At 40.1% G+C, this 16239-nt stretch overlaps 1 protein-coding gene across 5 annotated transcripts in view; it reads left to right on the top strand.

Annotated features, from left to right (window-relative positions):
- The window catches only part of Dcaf8 (DDB1 and CUL4 associated factor 8), a 47157-nt gene that overhangs the window by 28487 nt on the left and 2431 nt on the right, over positions 1-16239 (top strand). For all 5 annotated transcript variants that reach the window (XM_015492005.2, XM_015492009.2, XM_015492008.2 and 2 more), the window contains 7 exons: positions 3444-3554; positions 8088-8160; positions 8636-8693; positions 9211-9318; positions 10701-10831; positions 15282-15401; positions 15822-15938. In XM_015492005.2, the coding sequence (XP_015347491.1) occupies positions 3444-3554; positions 8088-8160; positions 8636-8693; positions 9211-9318; positions 10701-10831; positions 15282-15401; positions 15822-15938 (718 nt within the window). The remainder of the gene's footprint in view (positions 1-3443; positions 3555-8087; positions 8161-8635; positions 8694-9210; positions 9319-10700; positions 10832-15281; positions 15402-15821; positions 15939-16239) is intronic.

Consider the following 16239-nt stretch of genomic DNA (forward strand, 5'->3'; position numbering starts at 1 on the left):
AAAAAAAAAAAAAAAAAAAAAAAACACAGAGTGGAAGGGAGTAAGCCTGAGTCAAGGGCTTTGCCCTCTAGTACAGATGATCCCCAACTTATGATGGTTTGACTTAATGATTTTTCAACGTTATGATGGTGTGAAAATGATATTGATTCAGTAGAAACTACACTTTAAAACTTGAGATTTTGATCTTTTCCTTTTTTTTTCCTTCAACAAATAATGTATTTGAATACATTTGAATATATAGATATACAGATCCAAATAGATATGCATGTATATATACATATATATACACACACACACACACACACACACACACACACACACACAAATATCCATTTTTATGCATTTGGTAAAAAATTAAGCTACAGCACCCTTTTTAAAAAGAGAGAGAGAGAATTTTTTAAATATTTATTGTTATTTTTGGTGGACACAACATCTTTATTTTTATGTGGTTCTGAGGATCGAACCCAGCATCCCGTGCATGCCAGGTGAGCGCGTTACCGTTTGAGCCACATCCCCAGCCCCTACAGCACCCTTTTTATACCTAATCATATAACTTGTAAGCCAATCCCTATTCATACATCTAGAACTGTTTTTTTATTGGTTTCTTAATATTTGATAGTATGGCTAGTGGTTAGGTATGTAAATAATTTTCCATCTTACTCTATTACAAATAATGCTGCAGTAAATACCTGTGTAACATACTCCTTTATGCACTTTATGAATAGCAGTAGGGACATTCCTATAAGTAGAAGTGATAGACGGATCAAAGAGTATATTATTTTGTTAAATGCATTTGCAATTTATGGTGGATTTTTTAGGCTATAACTCCACTGTAAATTCAGGAGCACCTGTAGTAGTTTTGTAGTTATCTAACTTTGAGAAGAACATTTAATCTCTTGAATATTTGTTGTTGCCAGTTCTAAGGTTGTCATTTTTTGATGACAATGAGACAGTAGCAGGTTTTCCACAGGAAAAGGTAAGGGTACAGATATATAAAAAAAAAAAAATGATAATAAATTTATTTGATCTACTGTTTTTTTTTTTTTTTTTGAAGAATAATGAGATTTTATCCTGTAGATCAGGTTCAGAGGGAAACTACTATTCAGCCACAGGAATGGTTGAAATAATGGCTAGTGTAAATGAATTTGGCAGATTATTGAATTTGAAATAAAATGATATAGGCAGAAAATCTGGCTGAGAGCACAAACAATGGTAGGCAGCATGGAAAGTAAAGAGGGAAAATTGGAAAAACTTTTTTCCCCCCTCCTTGGTCCTAGGGATTAAACCCAGGGTTATTTTACCACTGAGCTACATCTCCAGTCCTTTTTATTTTATTTTATTTTATTTTATTTTAATATTTATTCTTAAGTTTTAGGTGGACACAATATCTTCATTTTACATTTATGTGGTGCTGCCTCATGCATGCTAGACGAGCACTCTACCACTGAGCCACAACCCCAGCTCCTTTTTTATTTTTTGAGACAGGAAATTACTGAATTGCTGAGGGTCTCACTCAGTTTCTGAGGCTGGCTTCAAATTTGCAGTCCTCCTGCCTTAGCCTCCTGAGTCACTGGGATTACAGGCGCATGCTACGTCCTGGTACATTGGAGAAACTGGATTAGAAGGAGGCCCAGATTCTAGATTGGAGGCATAAGAGTATTTTAAACGTTTTTGCTTTAGGAGTTAAAGAAGTAGTTTTACAGGCTGGAATGAGGTGGAAGGCTGAATTGTGAAGGTCTCAGTCAAAAAATTCAAGCTGTTTTCATGTGTTCAGCTAGTACCTAAACACTTGCTTATATCATGCATTTTTTGTGTGTGTGAAGTTGGCATGGGGGATTTTTTGTATATAATTTTTTTGTACACTTTCTTTTAATGGAAAACTACAGAGATTTTAAAATCACAATCTCTCTACTTTGCCTAGAGCTGAACTGATGACTATGTAGAGAGGATGCTAAAATTGTTTCTTTACAAAGAAACTCATTGTCATGGTTATATTTTTTCCTGTTTCCATAGCATCAAAAATGAATTAAACCCCTTAAAATAAAAAACAAAAGCTAAAGCTAAGCCCCTTTCTGTAGTTTCTTGATGTCTTACTTATAAATTTATTAATCTCCATGGTGTCAGATTTGACTGGACACTTAGATATGGGAAGAGTATTCATATTGCCACCTTTAGGCTGGGATAAATTGTAGTTGTTAAGCCAGATTCTCCTTACTAAGCTTCTGAACTTTCTGTGGTTTCCCCGAGGCTCTTTGCCCTCCTATCACTCACCTATCTTGTGTTACAACCAGGATAATTTGAAAGTGTTTTCTCAGCCTTACAAAGAGCTATCTTCATAAGAATGTTCTCTTCTGCTTTCTTTTGGCATACCTCTAGGTTAGAAAACTATAGCTTTTTTTAAGTATGTGTGTTTTTTGTTGTTGTTGTTGTTGTTGTTGTTGTTTTTTAATGCTGAGGATTGAACCCAGGGCTTCACACATGAGTATTCCTACCACTGAGTTCTACATTCCCAGCTTTTTGATTTTTATTTTGAGACAGTGTCTTGCTAAGCCCTGACTGGCCTTGGACTTACCATCCTCCTGCCTCAGCCTCCCAAGTATTTGGGATTACAGGCATGTGCCGTTGTACCCAGCTGTGTGTGTGTGTGTGTGTTTTTAGATGTTGATGGACCTTTATTTTATTCAAACCCAGTGCCTCACACATGCTAGTCAAGCTCTCTACCACTGAGCCACAACCCCAGCCCCTTAGTATATATTTTTAAAAGCTAGGGAGTTTTTTGGAGGGGGGAGGGGCAGGTACCAGGAATTGAATTCAGGGGCACTTGATCATTGAGCCACATCCCCAGCCCTATCCTGTATTTTATTTAGAGACAGGGTCTCACTTCTGCTGAGGCTGGCTTTGAACTCAAGGTCCTCCTGCCTCAGCCTCCCGAGCCGCTGAGATTACATGTGTGCACCACTGTGCTTGGCTTTAAAGCTAGGTTTTAAGTGGCATTTTTCCAGAATCTGGGAGACACACTCTGACCTAAAGTTATTTTTTAACCCAGTGGTTCTGTAAATTTTTCTCCACTCCTCTCCAGGTGATTGGGAAGATATACAGTATTTACAAATAGAGGAGGGAACTGTATGGGTAACATCTCTTTAATGACTGATTGTTATTGTGTTGGATTTCCTGAAGAGCATATACCTTTAACTTACATTTCTTAAGCAACACAAGAAAAAATTTTACTGAATATTTTTCCCATCTTCAAAGTAGCATGTAGTGAATATTTGTGCTTTTTCATTTTTCATTGTCTAAGACAAACAAAAATAATTTTTCTTTCCAGATGAGAATATTTTCGTTTTCTTATTAGCCATGCCTCTATTGCCGTCTTGGCTCTCATTTGTCATGACCATCTAGATCTTATGGAGACTAAAGTGTTGTGTATTTTTCTACTCTTCCAGGAAACTGGTGGTGACAAAAGAGAAAGAGAAGAAAGTGGGGCTATATACAATCTATGTGAATCCTGCCAATACCCACCAGTTTGCAGTAGGTGGACGAGATCAATTTGTAAGGTGAGTCTATTGCTTTTCTGTGTTTTTGAGAGTTTGAGACTCTGGCACATTGTCTTTTTTTTTAAATTTTTATTGTTGGTTGTTCAAAACATTACATAGTTCTTGACATATCATATTTCACACTTTTATTCAAGTGGGTTATGAACTCCCATTTTTACCCCGTATACAGATTGCAGAATCACATCGGTTACACATCCACTGATTTACATATTGCCATACTAGTGTCTGTTGTATTCTGCTGCCTTTCCTATCCTCTACTATCCCCCCTTCCCTCCCATCTTCTCTCTCTACCCCATCTACTGTAATTCATTTCTCCCCCTTGTTTTTTTTTTTTTCCCTTTCCCCTCACTTCTTCTTGTATGTAATTTTGTATAACCCTGAGGGTCTCCTTCCCTTTCCATGCCATTTCCCTTCTCTCTCCCTTTCCCTCCCACCTCTCATCCCTGTTTAATGTTAATCTTCTTCTCATGCTCTTCCTCCCTACTCAGTTCTTAGTTACTCTCCTTATATCAAAGAAGACATTTGGCATTTGTTTTTTAGGGATTGGCTAGCTTCACTTAGCATAATCTGCTCTAATGCCATCCATTTTCCTGCAAATTCTATGATTTTGTCATTTTTTAATGCAGAGTAATACTCCATTGTGNTTTTTTTTTTTTTTTTTTTTTTTTTTTTTTTGAGACAGAGTCTTTTGTTGTTATTGTTTTAATTTTTCCATATTTTTTTATTGATGCATTATAAGTGTGCATAATGATGGGATTTGTTGTTGCATATTTGTGCATGTGCATAATATAACCATATAATTTGGCCAATATCACTCCCCAACACTCCCTGCTTCTCATCCCTGATGTCTTTCCTTTACTGATGTCCCTCTCATTATCATGAGATCCACCACCATCTTTCTTTTTTTCTTTATCCTCTCTAGTTTCTGCATATGAGAGAAAACATACAACCCTTGACCTTCTGAGTTTGATTTATTTTGCTCAACATAATGGTCTCTATTCCATCTATTCTCCTGCAAGTGACATGATTTCATTTTTCTTTATGGCTGAATAAAACTCCATTGTGTATATATACCATTCATTAGCTGATAGAGACCTAGGCTGGTTCCATAGTTTGACTGTTATGAAATGTGCTACTAAACCTGGGTATGCATGCATCACTGTAGAATGATGACTTTAATTCTTTAAGATAAATACCGAGGAGTGGTTTAACTGGGTCATATGGTAGTTCATGATTAATTTTTTGAGGAACCTCCATATTGATTTCAATCATGGTTGTATTAATTTGCAGTTCCTCCAACAGTACAAAAGTGTTCCTTTTTTTCCACCTCCTCCCCAACACTTATTATTTGTATTCTTGATGACAGCCATTCTGACTGGTGTGAGAAAAAATCTCAGTGTAGTTTTGATTTGAATTTGTATAATTGCTAATGATGTTGAACATCTGTTCATGTATTACACGGTCCTTTGTATTTCCCCACCCCCTCCCCGTACTAGGAATTGAACCACTGAGCTACATCCCCAACCCTTTTTATATTTTATCCTGAGACAAAGTCTCGGTGAGTAGCTGAGACTGGCTTTGAACTGAGACAGGTTTCTGAGGCCTTCATACTTGCAATCTCCCACCTCAGCCTCCCAAGTTGCTGGGATTATAGGCAAGAGCCACTGTGCCCTATTTCTTCCATTTTCATAAATAAATTGCCATTGCACTTGCAATTTTGTATATTGGTTTGGGATTTAGAAACAATTTGACTTGAAAACCCTAGGTGTGAACTGAGGGGTTTTGGCTCCTACTATCCTGAGCCATTTTCTTTATCTGTAGTGATAATCTTTGTTCCTATGAGCATTTGTTGAAACCCTGACTATTGAGGCAATATTCTAAGGAAAGCAGGCATCATAGGTTCAACCTCTAGTTAGTTTCCTTCTGATCTTTAGTAGGAAACTGTACCCATCCCTCTCCAGTTTTTATTTTAACTATATTTATTTGAGATTGTCAGTTTGAAAAAGAGAAGAGGCAGTATCACTATAAAAATGAATTACTTTGCTTTCTTCTTCTTCTTTTTTTTTTTAATTTGTACCAGGGATTGAACCAGCACTTAACCACTGAGCAATATTCCCAGCCCTTTTTATATTTTATTTTGAGACAGGGTCTCACCAAGTTTCTTAGAGCCTCAGCAATTTAGGAAGACCCTGTCTCAAAAATAAAAAATAAAAGGCCCTGGGGATGTAGTTCAGTGGTGGTAAAATGCCCCTGGGTTTAATTCCCAGTACAAAAAAACACAAAACAAAAGTTTGCCAACCCTTGTCTAGCATCATCATATGTAGGATATAGTAGGTTCTTAATAAATGGAGAAAGGGAAGAAAATTCCTATAAAGTAGAAGGCCAAAAAGCATTACATACTGAGGAACACAGAATTCTACCATATTATCAAAAGGCATCCCATGAAGCTTGAGTATTTCAATTTTTTTTAATTAATTTGCTGACTTGTTGAATCTTATAATGGCTTAGTGATATTTGAGAGCTGTTGATTTAAACCTTGTTAAGAGAAAAACAAATTTGATTAACAGCTGATAAATCTGTTGAAAGAGTTGTAATTGATAGTGTAACCATCCCCCTGCCACCCACCTGGCTTTGTTATTGTTCATTTATCAAGCATTTCCTGGGTAATTCTCTTTCTCCTTCCATTTCTCTCCTTCCTTCCTCCACTGCCCATTCCCCACCCCCGCCTTTTTTTGTGTGTGTGTGGTACTTGGAGTTGAGCAGGACCTTGCACATGCTAGGCAACCCCTCTACCACTGAGCTTCATCCAGAGCCCTTTTTATTTTGATACTTTGAGACAGGACCTCTTTAAGTTGCCCAGGCTAGCTTCAAACTTCCTATCCTCCTGTCTCAGCCTCCCAAATAATTATGTGGCTATTGTGTAGAATATTGAAGCAGTGGTAGGCACCCATACTAAGGAGTTTGAACTTTATTCAGTTGGTTGTACAAAATCACTGAGGAGATACAATCAGGGAATTTACATAAAATTTAGCGTTTTACACATAATTCTGATGACAGTTCAAGCAGGGAAATTAGAAGGATAATGCTATTATCTAGGCAAAATATGATAAGTGGTGAAGAAAGCAAATATTGTCTAAAAACAATTTTACAGGGAGTAAAATTGACAAGACAGGAATTGCTATATAGGAGAGAAGGTACCTGATTTCTTGCTTGATCACTCCCATTTATGATAGTTCCATTATCAAAGATTCAGGGGAAAGGGATAGGTTTAGAATGAGTTTACTTTTGGGGAACCTATTATAACATCCATTTGTTAAGTAGATGTATGTCTGGAGCTCATATTAAGTATGATTTAAGGCATTTATCCATATTTAGGAAGTAGTGCTTAAAGCATCAGTAAAGAAAAATACGCATAAGCAGTTTCTGGAGGTTTACATATTCTTTGGACTCCAGGTTAAAAAAATTTCTTGGTATAAATAGTCAGATGAGAATTTAACACCAAGCCCCGGGGGAACATCAGCATTTAAGGGATAAACAAAGACAAACTCATGGACCGTACTGAGGAATGATTGGCCATCAAGGAAGGATGATGTTTCAAGGAAGCAGTGATGAACAATGTCAGACCAAGAGAGAAAGCTTTGAAAAGTATCTCCTTAGCTTTGGCAGTTAGGTTATTAAAGATTTCAGCCTAAGAAGTTTAGTGGTAAATTGAGGGTAAAAGCCATATTGGAATGGGTTGAGAAGTGAACAAAAAGTAAGGAAGTGAAAACATTGAATTTATATTGTTCTTTTGAGTAATTTGCAGAAGGAAAGAGAGAGAAAGCAACAGTAGAAAAGAAATGTTTGACAGTGATGAAAGAAGAGATTGAAAAATGGAACTAATTAGTCAAACGAGTTCCCTGGGGATGATGAGATTAAGAGCATCTTTGGAGATTAGAGAAGACTGCTGAATCAGGATAAAGACTGGATCTGCCTTCTCTTTCCTCAACGCATTTTCACACTTAGCACAATACTTGAAACATTTGTGCCATAAATATTTATGAAGCTTGAATTGGAGAGAGTAGGAATGATGAAGGTAGTTTGCTTGATGGCAATAAAGGAAGGAGAGAAGGTCTTGAGGAAAATTGTGGTTTTCTAATAGTTGTTGTGGGGTATCAGAGGGAGAACTGGCCAAATAAAAAAGAATCAGAGACCCATTCACTTACAAACAGCATGATCTCTGTCCAGGAGTAATAAATTCTTTGGGATAGGTAATATACATTTTAAAAGCTCTGTGATGTTAGTTGTTTCAGTGGAATAAGCTGAAAGTGATATAAAAGTTGAAACTGGTAGAATTGAGCAAAGTACCAGCATGAACGAGTTAGGGTTTGAAAATGGATTGAGGAATGGAGGCTCTTTATAAAAGAGCATGAACTGGAAGTTTGATGGGGAAAATATCCTTTATCTTCATCCATTTGCTTTCTGCCACTAATTGCAGCTCTTTGAGGAATCATCTTGTAAGTTTTGACATTTCTATTGCTTCTTCCATTACAGGATTTATGACCAGAGGAAAATTGATGAGAACGAGAACAATGGTGTACTCAAGAAATTCTGTCCTCATCACCTGGTAAGATTCATGAAGGGCCAGTGACTCCTGGCTTCCCTGACTTGATCCCAAGTCGGCCTTTGAATTTGTTGGTATAGTGGGAAAAGCAGAGCTTGCATTTTCAAGTCATGCACCTGGATTTGAATCTTGGCTTCCCAACTTACCAGCTTTGTGATCTTGGGCAGTCAGTTCACCTCTGTTAGCCTATTTTCTCATCAAGAAAGTAGAGAGAACAGTAACAGCCTTGGACCATCATGGTGAGGCCTAATGAAACCATGTATATGAAATAAATGGCTAGCAGAGAGAAGACAACAAGGCCCTAAGATTTTCGCCTTTGAGGTGGTCATGTTTCATTAGTTGTACTCCTATCTGTCTCTCTGTTTTTCTCTCATTCTCTGGGAGAAGATATAGGGGAGTTTGAAGGAAAACCTGTTCCTGAAGATGGTATGCCAAATGGGGGGGTGGGGCGTCAGTCAGTATCTGCTCCTTATTGCAGGTGAACAGTGAGTCCAAAGCAAACATCACCTGTCTTGTGTACAGCCACGACGGCACAGGTACGTGAGCAGGGCCCAGCTCCTAGGCTGGCATGTCTCCTCTGTCTAGAGAGCTGCTGAGCCAGTGAGGCACGTGCCCTCCAGTGCTCACCACTGTGCTATAGCTCCAAGTGGAGCATCTGGGGAGTAGTTGCTGATGGTGAGCACATAGTGGGAGGATGCAGCAGTGTCCCTTGGAGATGCCAGGCACCATTTGCAGAATGCTGCAGATGATATTTGGCAGGGCCTGTCCTGAAGCCCAGGCTACTTGGCCTGAGCAGGTTCTTATGCCTTTTCTTATCCTGTGTGAATGGATGTGATCTTCCTGAGATCTTCCTCTGCTACCCCTGGGTTGGCAGTGTGTTCCTAGTCTGCCCTTACAACTTCACTTGCCTGCTGTTCCAACTGAGTAAGATGGGTGTTACACCTGGGTATTAGGAGGGGGCACTACTGGCAAGAAGCCCCATCCCAACCCCCAACTCCTGATTCCTGCATTTTTCAGCCTTTGCCTTCACTGCTGTGTTCTTGTTCTTGGCAGAGCTCCTGGCCAGTTATAATGATGAAGACATTTACCTCTTCAACTCCTCTCACAGTGATGGGGCCCAGTATGTTAAGAGATATAAGGGCCACAGAAATAATGCCACAGGTGAGACTGTTTTTCTAGGTTTCTGTGGCCAAATCCTATTGGCTTGGAGAACCGTAGTATTTTATTCAGCTTGTACATATGAAGTTACCTAAGGGATAGGCTTCTGTGTTCCTTGGGCAGTGAGAGTTGATCCCATTGGGCTGGCATTTTCATGTTTTCTCCACTTTGCTTGAGAGCATCTTCACTGCAGTAATGTTGCTTCTAATTGGTTTGAACATAAGACTTTACTAATTTTTTTTCTTTTTTCTCTGTATTTTAGGTAAATTTTTAGGCAAATTCCAAATGGGTACAAGAGCTTATTAAGGAATCAGGGAAAACCTGCTTTAGTCAGTGATGCTGAATTACTTAAAATGGGTCATAAGCTTGTACCACTAGGGAGGGAAGAGGTTTGTTTGTTTTTTTTTGTTTGTTTGTTTGTTTTTGAGTGAGGCGGAGGAGGAGTTGTGATAGTATCTAGTTTAAATTTGCAGTGAAGATTGACCTTTTTTTATTCAGTGTCTGTGGTTTCCATACTTTGGGGCAAATTAGAGTCACCTGATAGTCATATTTTATAAGTACCAATGCCTGGTGCCCACTCCCATATGTTCTGATTTCATTGGTGTAGGGTGCAACTTGAGTGCTGGTACTTTTGTAAAGTTCCCGTTCTAATGTACAGAAAAGTTGGGGAATCACTGACTTTTGTTGTTACCACTCCTAACAGTCCTGTCATAATTTGACTTGGAGGCAGGAGTTACATTTACTTTTTCTTTGAGCTGATGAGAAGGGAAGGAAAAATCTGTACTTGGATCTCAGCCCACGGGAAGAATAACAGCATCATGGCCAGTATGGATGGCTTTAGTAGTTGGGACTCCTGGCTGCTTTTGCTAATTTTAGAGAGTGGAGCCCTGTTATTCAGAGTCCTGGTAGAAAGCATAATTCAAATGAGTTAGGTGATTGTGGCATATACTTTCATCAGTCTCAGATCAGTCAGTGACCCAAGAAGCACTGACAAATTACCAATGAAATATATAGTAAAGATAATCCTAGAACATTGGTGAATGCTGCCTGGCAATAGGCAGAGTTAGTACATGTAGGTTCAGATGGGTAAGGTCATTAGTGAGACCTGATAGAGTATAAATGAGGCAGGCTATTGCTAAGCAACTGGAGACTCCTCTGTCCTGTAGAGCTCGTTGAGAGAATATAAGGAGTCTCTGGGACTGGTGTGATTCTTATAATTATCTGTTATACATGCATAATCTTTTGGTTTGATTTGTAAAGATGAAAGGAATTATTTGGCTTGCAGCTAATTTGGAGTTTGTGAATATTTAGTTATTTTTCCCTGTGAGAAATATATATAGGCCTGATGCCAATCCTCATGTGGTTTATTCCCTCATTTATTTCAGTAAAAGGCGTCAATTTCTATGGCCCCAAGAGTGAATTTGTGGTGAGCGGTAGTGACTGCGGGCACATCTTCCTCTGGGAAAAATCATCCTGCCAGATCATTCAGTTCATGGAGGGGGACAAGGGAGGTGTGGTAAGTATGGTATGCTGAGCCGACTGGCTCCATAGTATTTCAGGTCAATAAGGTAGGTTTTAGTAGGGACCCTGAATGTTCACTGTGGCTACCTAATATCATGTCTTAGAGGTCCAGCCAACTACATTTAATTAAAAGGCAGCATAGTCTGAGGATGCTGAGAGGTATTGTGTTGTGTTTTGTTTTTGTTTGGTTTTGGTTTCAGTTTTGTTTGTTTGATTGCTGGGTTCAGTCCCCAGCACTACTTTACAACTGAGTCGCCTCTCCACCCTATTTATTTATTTATTTACTTACTTACTTACTTACTTACTTATTTTTGGTGCTGGGGTTTTAACCCAGAGGCACTTTACCACTGAGCCACATCCCCAGCCCTTGTTTTTGAGACAGGATCTCACTAAGTTGCTCAAACTGGCCTCAAACTTGAGATCCTCCCGTCTCAGCCTCTCAAGTCACTTGGATTATAGGCGTGTACCACCTTGCCCAACTTTGGTTTTTTTGTTTTGTTTGTTTGTTTTTATAAAGAGGGAGGGAGAGAGAGAGAGAGAGAGAGAGAGAGAATTTTTAATATTTATTTTTTTAGTTATTGGCGGACACAACATCTTTGTTTGTATGTGGTGCTGAGGATCGAACCCGGGCCGCACGCATGCCAGGCAAGCACGCTACCACTTGAGCCACATCCCCAGCCCCCCAACTTTGTTTTTGAGACAAGGCCTTGCTAAGTTGTTGAGGCTTGCCAAAGACTTGCAATCCTACTGTCTCTCATTTCCCAAGTGGCTCCAATTTCAGGTGTGCACCAACATACTCAGCTTAAGCACACCTTTTCCAGAAGAGTGACCATTAGAGTTCAGGGCACATCATATACACTGTTAAAGATACCTCCAGGTTTCATCCTCTATCCTAGATCAGATAAAAGTGCAAAGGAACATTTTTTGAGTAGTTGGGAAAATAAGTATATGGTTTATATATTAAGTAACATGGTATCCAACATTAGATTTATATCATCTGGTAATATTTATGTAGAAAAATATCTTTACACTTAGTCGACACATGTTGAAATATTTAAGGTTGAAATGTCACGCCTACTTTCAAATGGATGTGTACATGTATAGGGAGAAAGCAAATGTGGCAAAATATGTTTTTTTTTTTTTTTTTCTCAAAAAGAATGGATGAGCAGCCTGCTGAATAACCCTTGATTATGTCACAGTCTAGTCTGCCTGTCTTTGAGTTTTGCAGGCAACCTCTGTGGAGATAGGGCAAAAAGACAGTGAGGATCAAGTTAAGGAGTGGAGAGTGGTTACCTTTTAAGATATATCTAGTTAACCATGTCACTTTTTCTTTTTTAAGACCCAGAATTAGGAAAAAAGTTTAGAACTTCCTATTATAAGGTTTTTAGACCACAGAAGATAGGAAAGAGACAGTTTGAAAGGCTAGGTTGTACTAATTAACCCAAGATAGTCTGGTTACCTGTGGCCTCTAAATAATGATTGAGACTGAACTGCTTGGACTTCCTTCCTTTTCATTCTTTCTAAGCTGTGGGAAACTTCAAAGAGCCTAGCCATGACTTTATGAGGTTTACCAGAGAATGGTTTTATAATTTAGAATGGTTCCTTGCAATCAGGAACCCATTCCGTCTTGTGTTTTTCTTACCTTGCTCTGAGAATATTTCAGATTTTCTTCTAAATTTTTGAGACCTGGGACCAATATAAAACAGGGCTTCTATAACCTGAATGCAATAAGAGAGAAGGTGTGTCCCTTTCTTCCCTGCTTCATTTCCTACTCTTCCATAGGTCCCCTTCTATCATCTGTAGTTAACAAATCCAAAACACTATAGAGTCTTTTTTTTTCCTTTGGTATTGGGAATTGAAACCAATGGTGGTGTATTACTGAGCCACATCTCAGTTCTTTCATTCCTTTTAGTTTTTATTTCGAGACAGGATCTCTTTACATTGCTAAGGATCTTGCTTAGTTGCTAAGGTTGGCCTTGAACTTGTGATCCTCATGCCTCAGCTTCCCAAGTTGCTTGGATTATAAGCATATGCCACAGCACCTGGCACACTGGAGTCTTAATGAGAAATTACACAATGGGCATGTAATCAGAAGGAAATCCAAAGGGACCTTTGAATCCTTCCCCCACCTCTACCCCTCTTTTTGGTACTAGGATTGAACCCAGGAGCACCTTACCACTGAGCAACATCCCCAGCCTTTTTTATTTTGTCTTGAGACAGAATCTAAGTTGCCATGGTTGATCTCAAACTTGAGCCAGTGAATCCTTTCTTGATAATCAACTATTGTCTTGCATTCTGTTCCAGAGAGATGAAGGGATGAATGCCCTTCTCCCAGACCAGCACTTATTTGTTCTCCAGAAGCACTCTGCAGGCCGGTTTGCTTTTAGTTTAGCCAGTACCAGGGTTGGATGATTAATCCAGGTACTCAGGAGGAGAGAGCATCTACTTGAAATGGCCTGAGTTCTAGTGGTTTTAAGAATGAGAGACTAGATAGAACAAGAAATAGAGACTGCCCACTGAAGTGAGCTTCCTTACTTGTTCTTGCCTCTGTATAAGCTGCATGATCTGTGGTCCTACCTTGGCTCTCTTTTTTTTTTTTGTCCTAACCTTCCAGCAATGGAGGTTACCAGACTCCAGCCTCAGTGGAGATTGTGAAACAATTCTATATCACAAAATAGAATCTTAGAACTGGAGCAATTTGAGAAGTCATCGTCCACCTTTCCTAGGTCTCCTAACTCTTATTTTGGGTTCCTTTCTTTGTTCCCATTCAACTTCACAGGGACAAGGGTGGGGAATTTCAAAGGACAACTCCTTACTCTCCCGAGAGCACTTTGATGCTTTATTCCATTTCCTACATGCCCCCAGCCCAGTCATCTAAGGCCAGAGCTCTTTTCTCTGCTCAAGAATTAATGAGAGGTAAGTTCTGGCATTCAGACAGGTCTGGTGAATTGACCAGGTCCCTGGTCCAGAAGTTCTCTATTGGCTTCCCTACAGGCTCCACCTCAGGTACTGTATGTAATTTATTCTCTTGTTCCTCTCTTGCCATTGGCTTTATCCTAGTCTTAAATATTAAGACTCCCCTGAGCTTTCCTTAGCTTTATAATTTTGCTGATTTGTTGAAGCCCAGCTATCTCAGAGTATATATAGGTCTATAGCAAAGGTTTTTCAGGAGCTGGATGAATGAATTCAGGTTTGTATGTGTAAGTTGACACATACCTTTTGATAATATTTTCAGGCCATGGAGTTTATTTCTAGTGCCTCCTTATGCTCCATATCTGCTGCCTGAAAGAGCCAGATATTAACTGCAGTCACAATCTTAGGCTCAGATTTAGATTGTATTCTCTGAGCATTTGTTTATCTATAAAATGGAAGTCAATGAAGGTTGGGAATCTGCTGTTCAGCTTTATTCTCTGTGCTTGCCCCTAGCTTCTCCTTAGTTGCTCTCTGACTGAAGGTAAGGCAGGGGAGATTGGTCCAGAGAGAACCATAAAAGGAGCTTTTTGCCAGGGGTTATTATTTTCTTAGACTGCAGGGCAACTGCAAGGCAGGGTGTCTTATCTATTTCTCATCTGACTAAAAGCCTGAAAATGCTTTAGCAAGCTAGATCTGTATCTAGCTCTTCCTGTGGGGATGGGAACTGCCCTGCCCTGCCCTGTTAGGAAAACTCAAGTTTCCAAATCAGACAGCAGGGGGCATAGGTGCTTTCAGACAGAAGGAAATTGCCTCAGTCTTAAGATTTATCAGTGAAAAATACAGAGGGTAGCTAAAATTGATGCAGTGGGTGCTCCAGGGAGCTGCCTTATTTATATTGTGCTGCCCTATAGCTGAGTTTATTGTGTTCTTAGGGCAGATAGCAGGATGCTGTCCCCTGGGATATATAGGATTTGGAAGCAGACACCAGCCTCCATCATTTCCCCATCCAGCTCAGCCTCCTCTTCCCCAGCCTCTGCCTTCCACCAGTTAGTAAACAGTGCCAAGTGAATATAATTGTTTTCTCACTCTTCTCTGGGGGCTCACTGGCAGTTACTGCTTTCTTCATTTTTAAAAATTTATTTGCAACTTCATGAAAGCCACTGAGTTATTCTTTTTTGAGCCTCAAGCAAATTGGAACTTTTAGGGTATAGAGTGAATGAGATCATCCAGACCTCGTAGCCTTCTTGTGAAGCCAACAGTAAACATGGCCACTCACTCACCCAATCCTAGGGCTGTGTCCAGGAATGAAGCCACCACTGACTAATGCATAGGAAATGTTAGAGGGGCCTGGTCTTGTACTCAGTTTGTCCAGTGTCTCCTCCACCCTTGGGGCCCTTTGGCCTAAGCTCAGGATGGGAGGGTCTGCCTTTCTAGCAGCTGCTTCAGCCCTAATCGAGCTCAAGGTGAGTAGTGGATTTTAAACCCTGCTCCCACATACCACTTAGCCTGTGTTTTCCTTTTCTCCTGACCAGGTCAACTGTCTTGAGCCCCACCCTCATCTGCCAGTGTTGGCAACCAGTGGCCTAGACCATGATGTGAAGATCTGGGCACCCACAGCTGAAGCTTCTACTGAGCTGACTGGGTTAAAGGATGTAAGTGGCTGACTGCAGAACTTTTCTTTCTACTTATTCACATGCTGTTAGGATTCTTCATTGCCATAGGAAGGAATGACTTGCTGCCCAGTTCTTTAAGGACATTACTCTTATGCCCTCCCCAAACATTCCTGTTCTTCTCTCTGGAGGAGCAGTCCTGTTCCAGGGGACAGCTATGAATGCCTCTTGTTGGTAGTAGGATGGGGTAGGGAGCATTCTTTAGGAACTATTATTCTGTATTAAAGCCTCCCACCTTCTCAGTGTCTGAACCCAGGATATCCTTTCCTAATTGAATCTGGCTCCACTTCAGTGTAACAGCACCCAAGGAAGCTTTTATTGGGATGGAACACCAACCTTCTTGACTAGGTCCAGGGTCCCTGTTCATTTACTGTCCCCAACCCCAACCCTTTTGGGTTTCAGGTGATTAAGAAGAACAAGCGAGAGCGGGATGAAGATAGCTTACACCACACTGACCTGTTTGATAGCCACATGCTCTGGTTTCTTATGCATCACCTGAGACAGAGACGCCATCACCGGGTAAGCTGGGGTTCGATGTGAGCTCCCAAGGGCAGTGTCCCTCTTAAGAGGGCTACAAAGTTCCAGTGCGCACCTCCTCACTAAATTAAGGAGGAGTCAAGTGATCTTGGTTGGGTTTCCCATCCATTGGTCCCCTGTTCCCTTCAGAGCCCCCAGAGGAAAGGTTGGTGTCTGCTCTTATCTTCTGTCACCATACATGCAGAGTGCTATCTTCATAAGGGCAATGGTAAGAGGGTGGGAAGGGAGTGGAGAAGAAATGTCTTAGGGTACTTTTTTGTATTTACTGTCATGCTTGACGAGG

This window comes from Marmota marmota, unplaced genomic scaffold (assembly GCF_001458135.2).
Source record: "Marmota marmota marmota unplaced genomic scaffold, marMar, whole genome shotgun sequence".
NCBI lineage: Eukaryota > Metazoa > Chordata > Mammalia > Rodentia > Sciuridae > Marmota > Marmota marmota.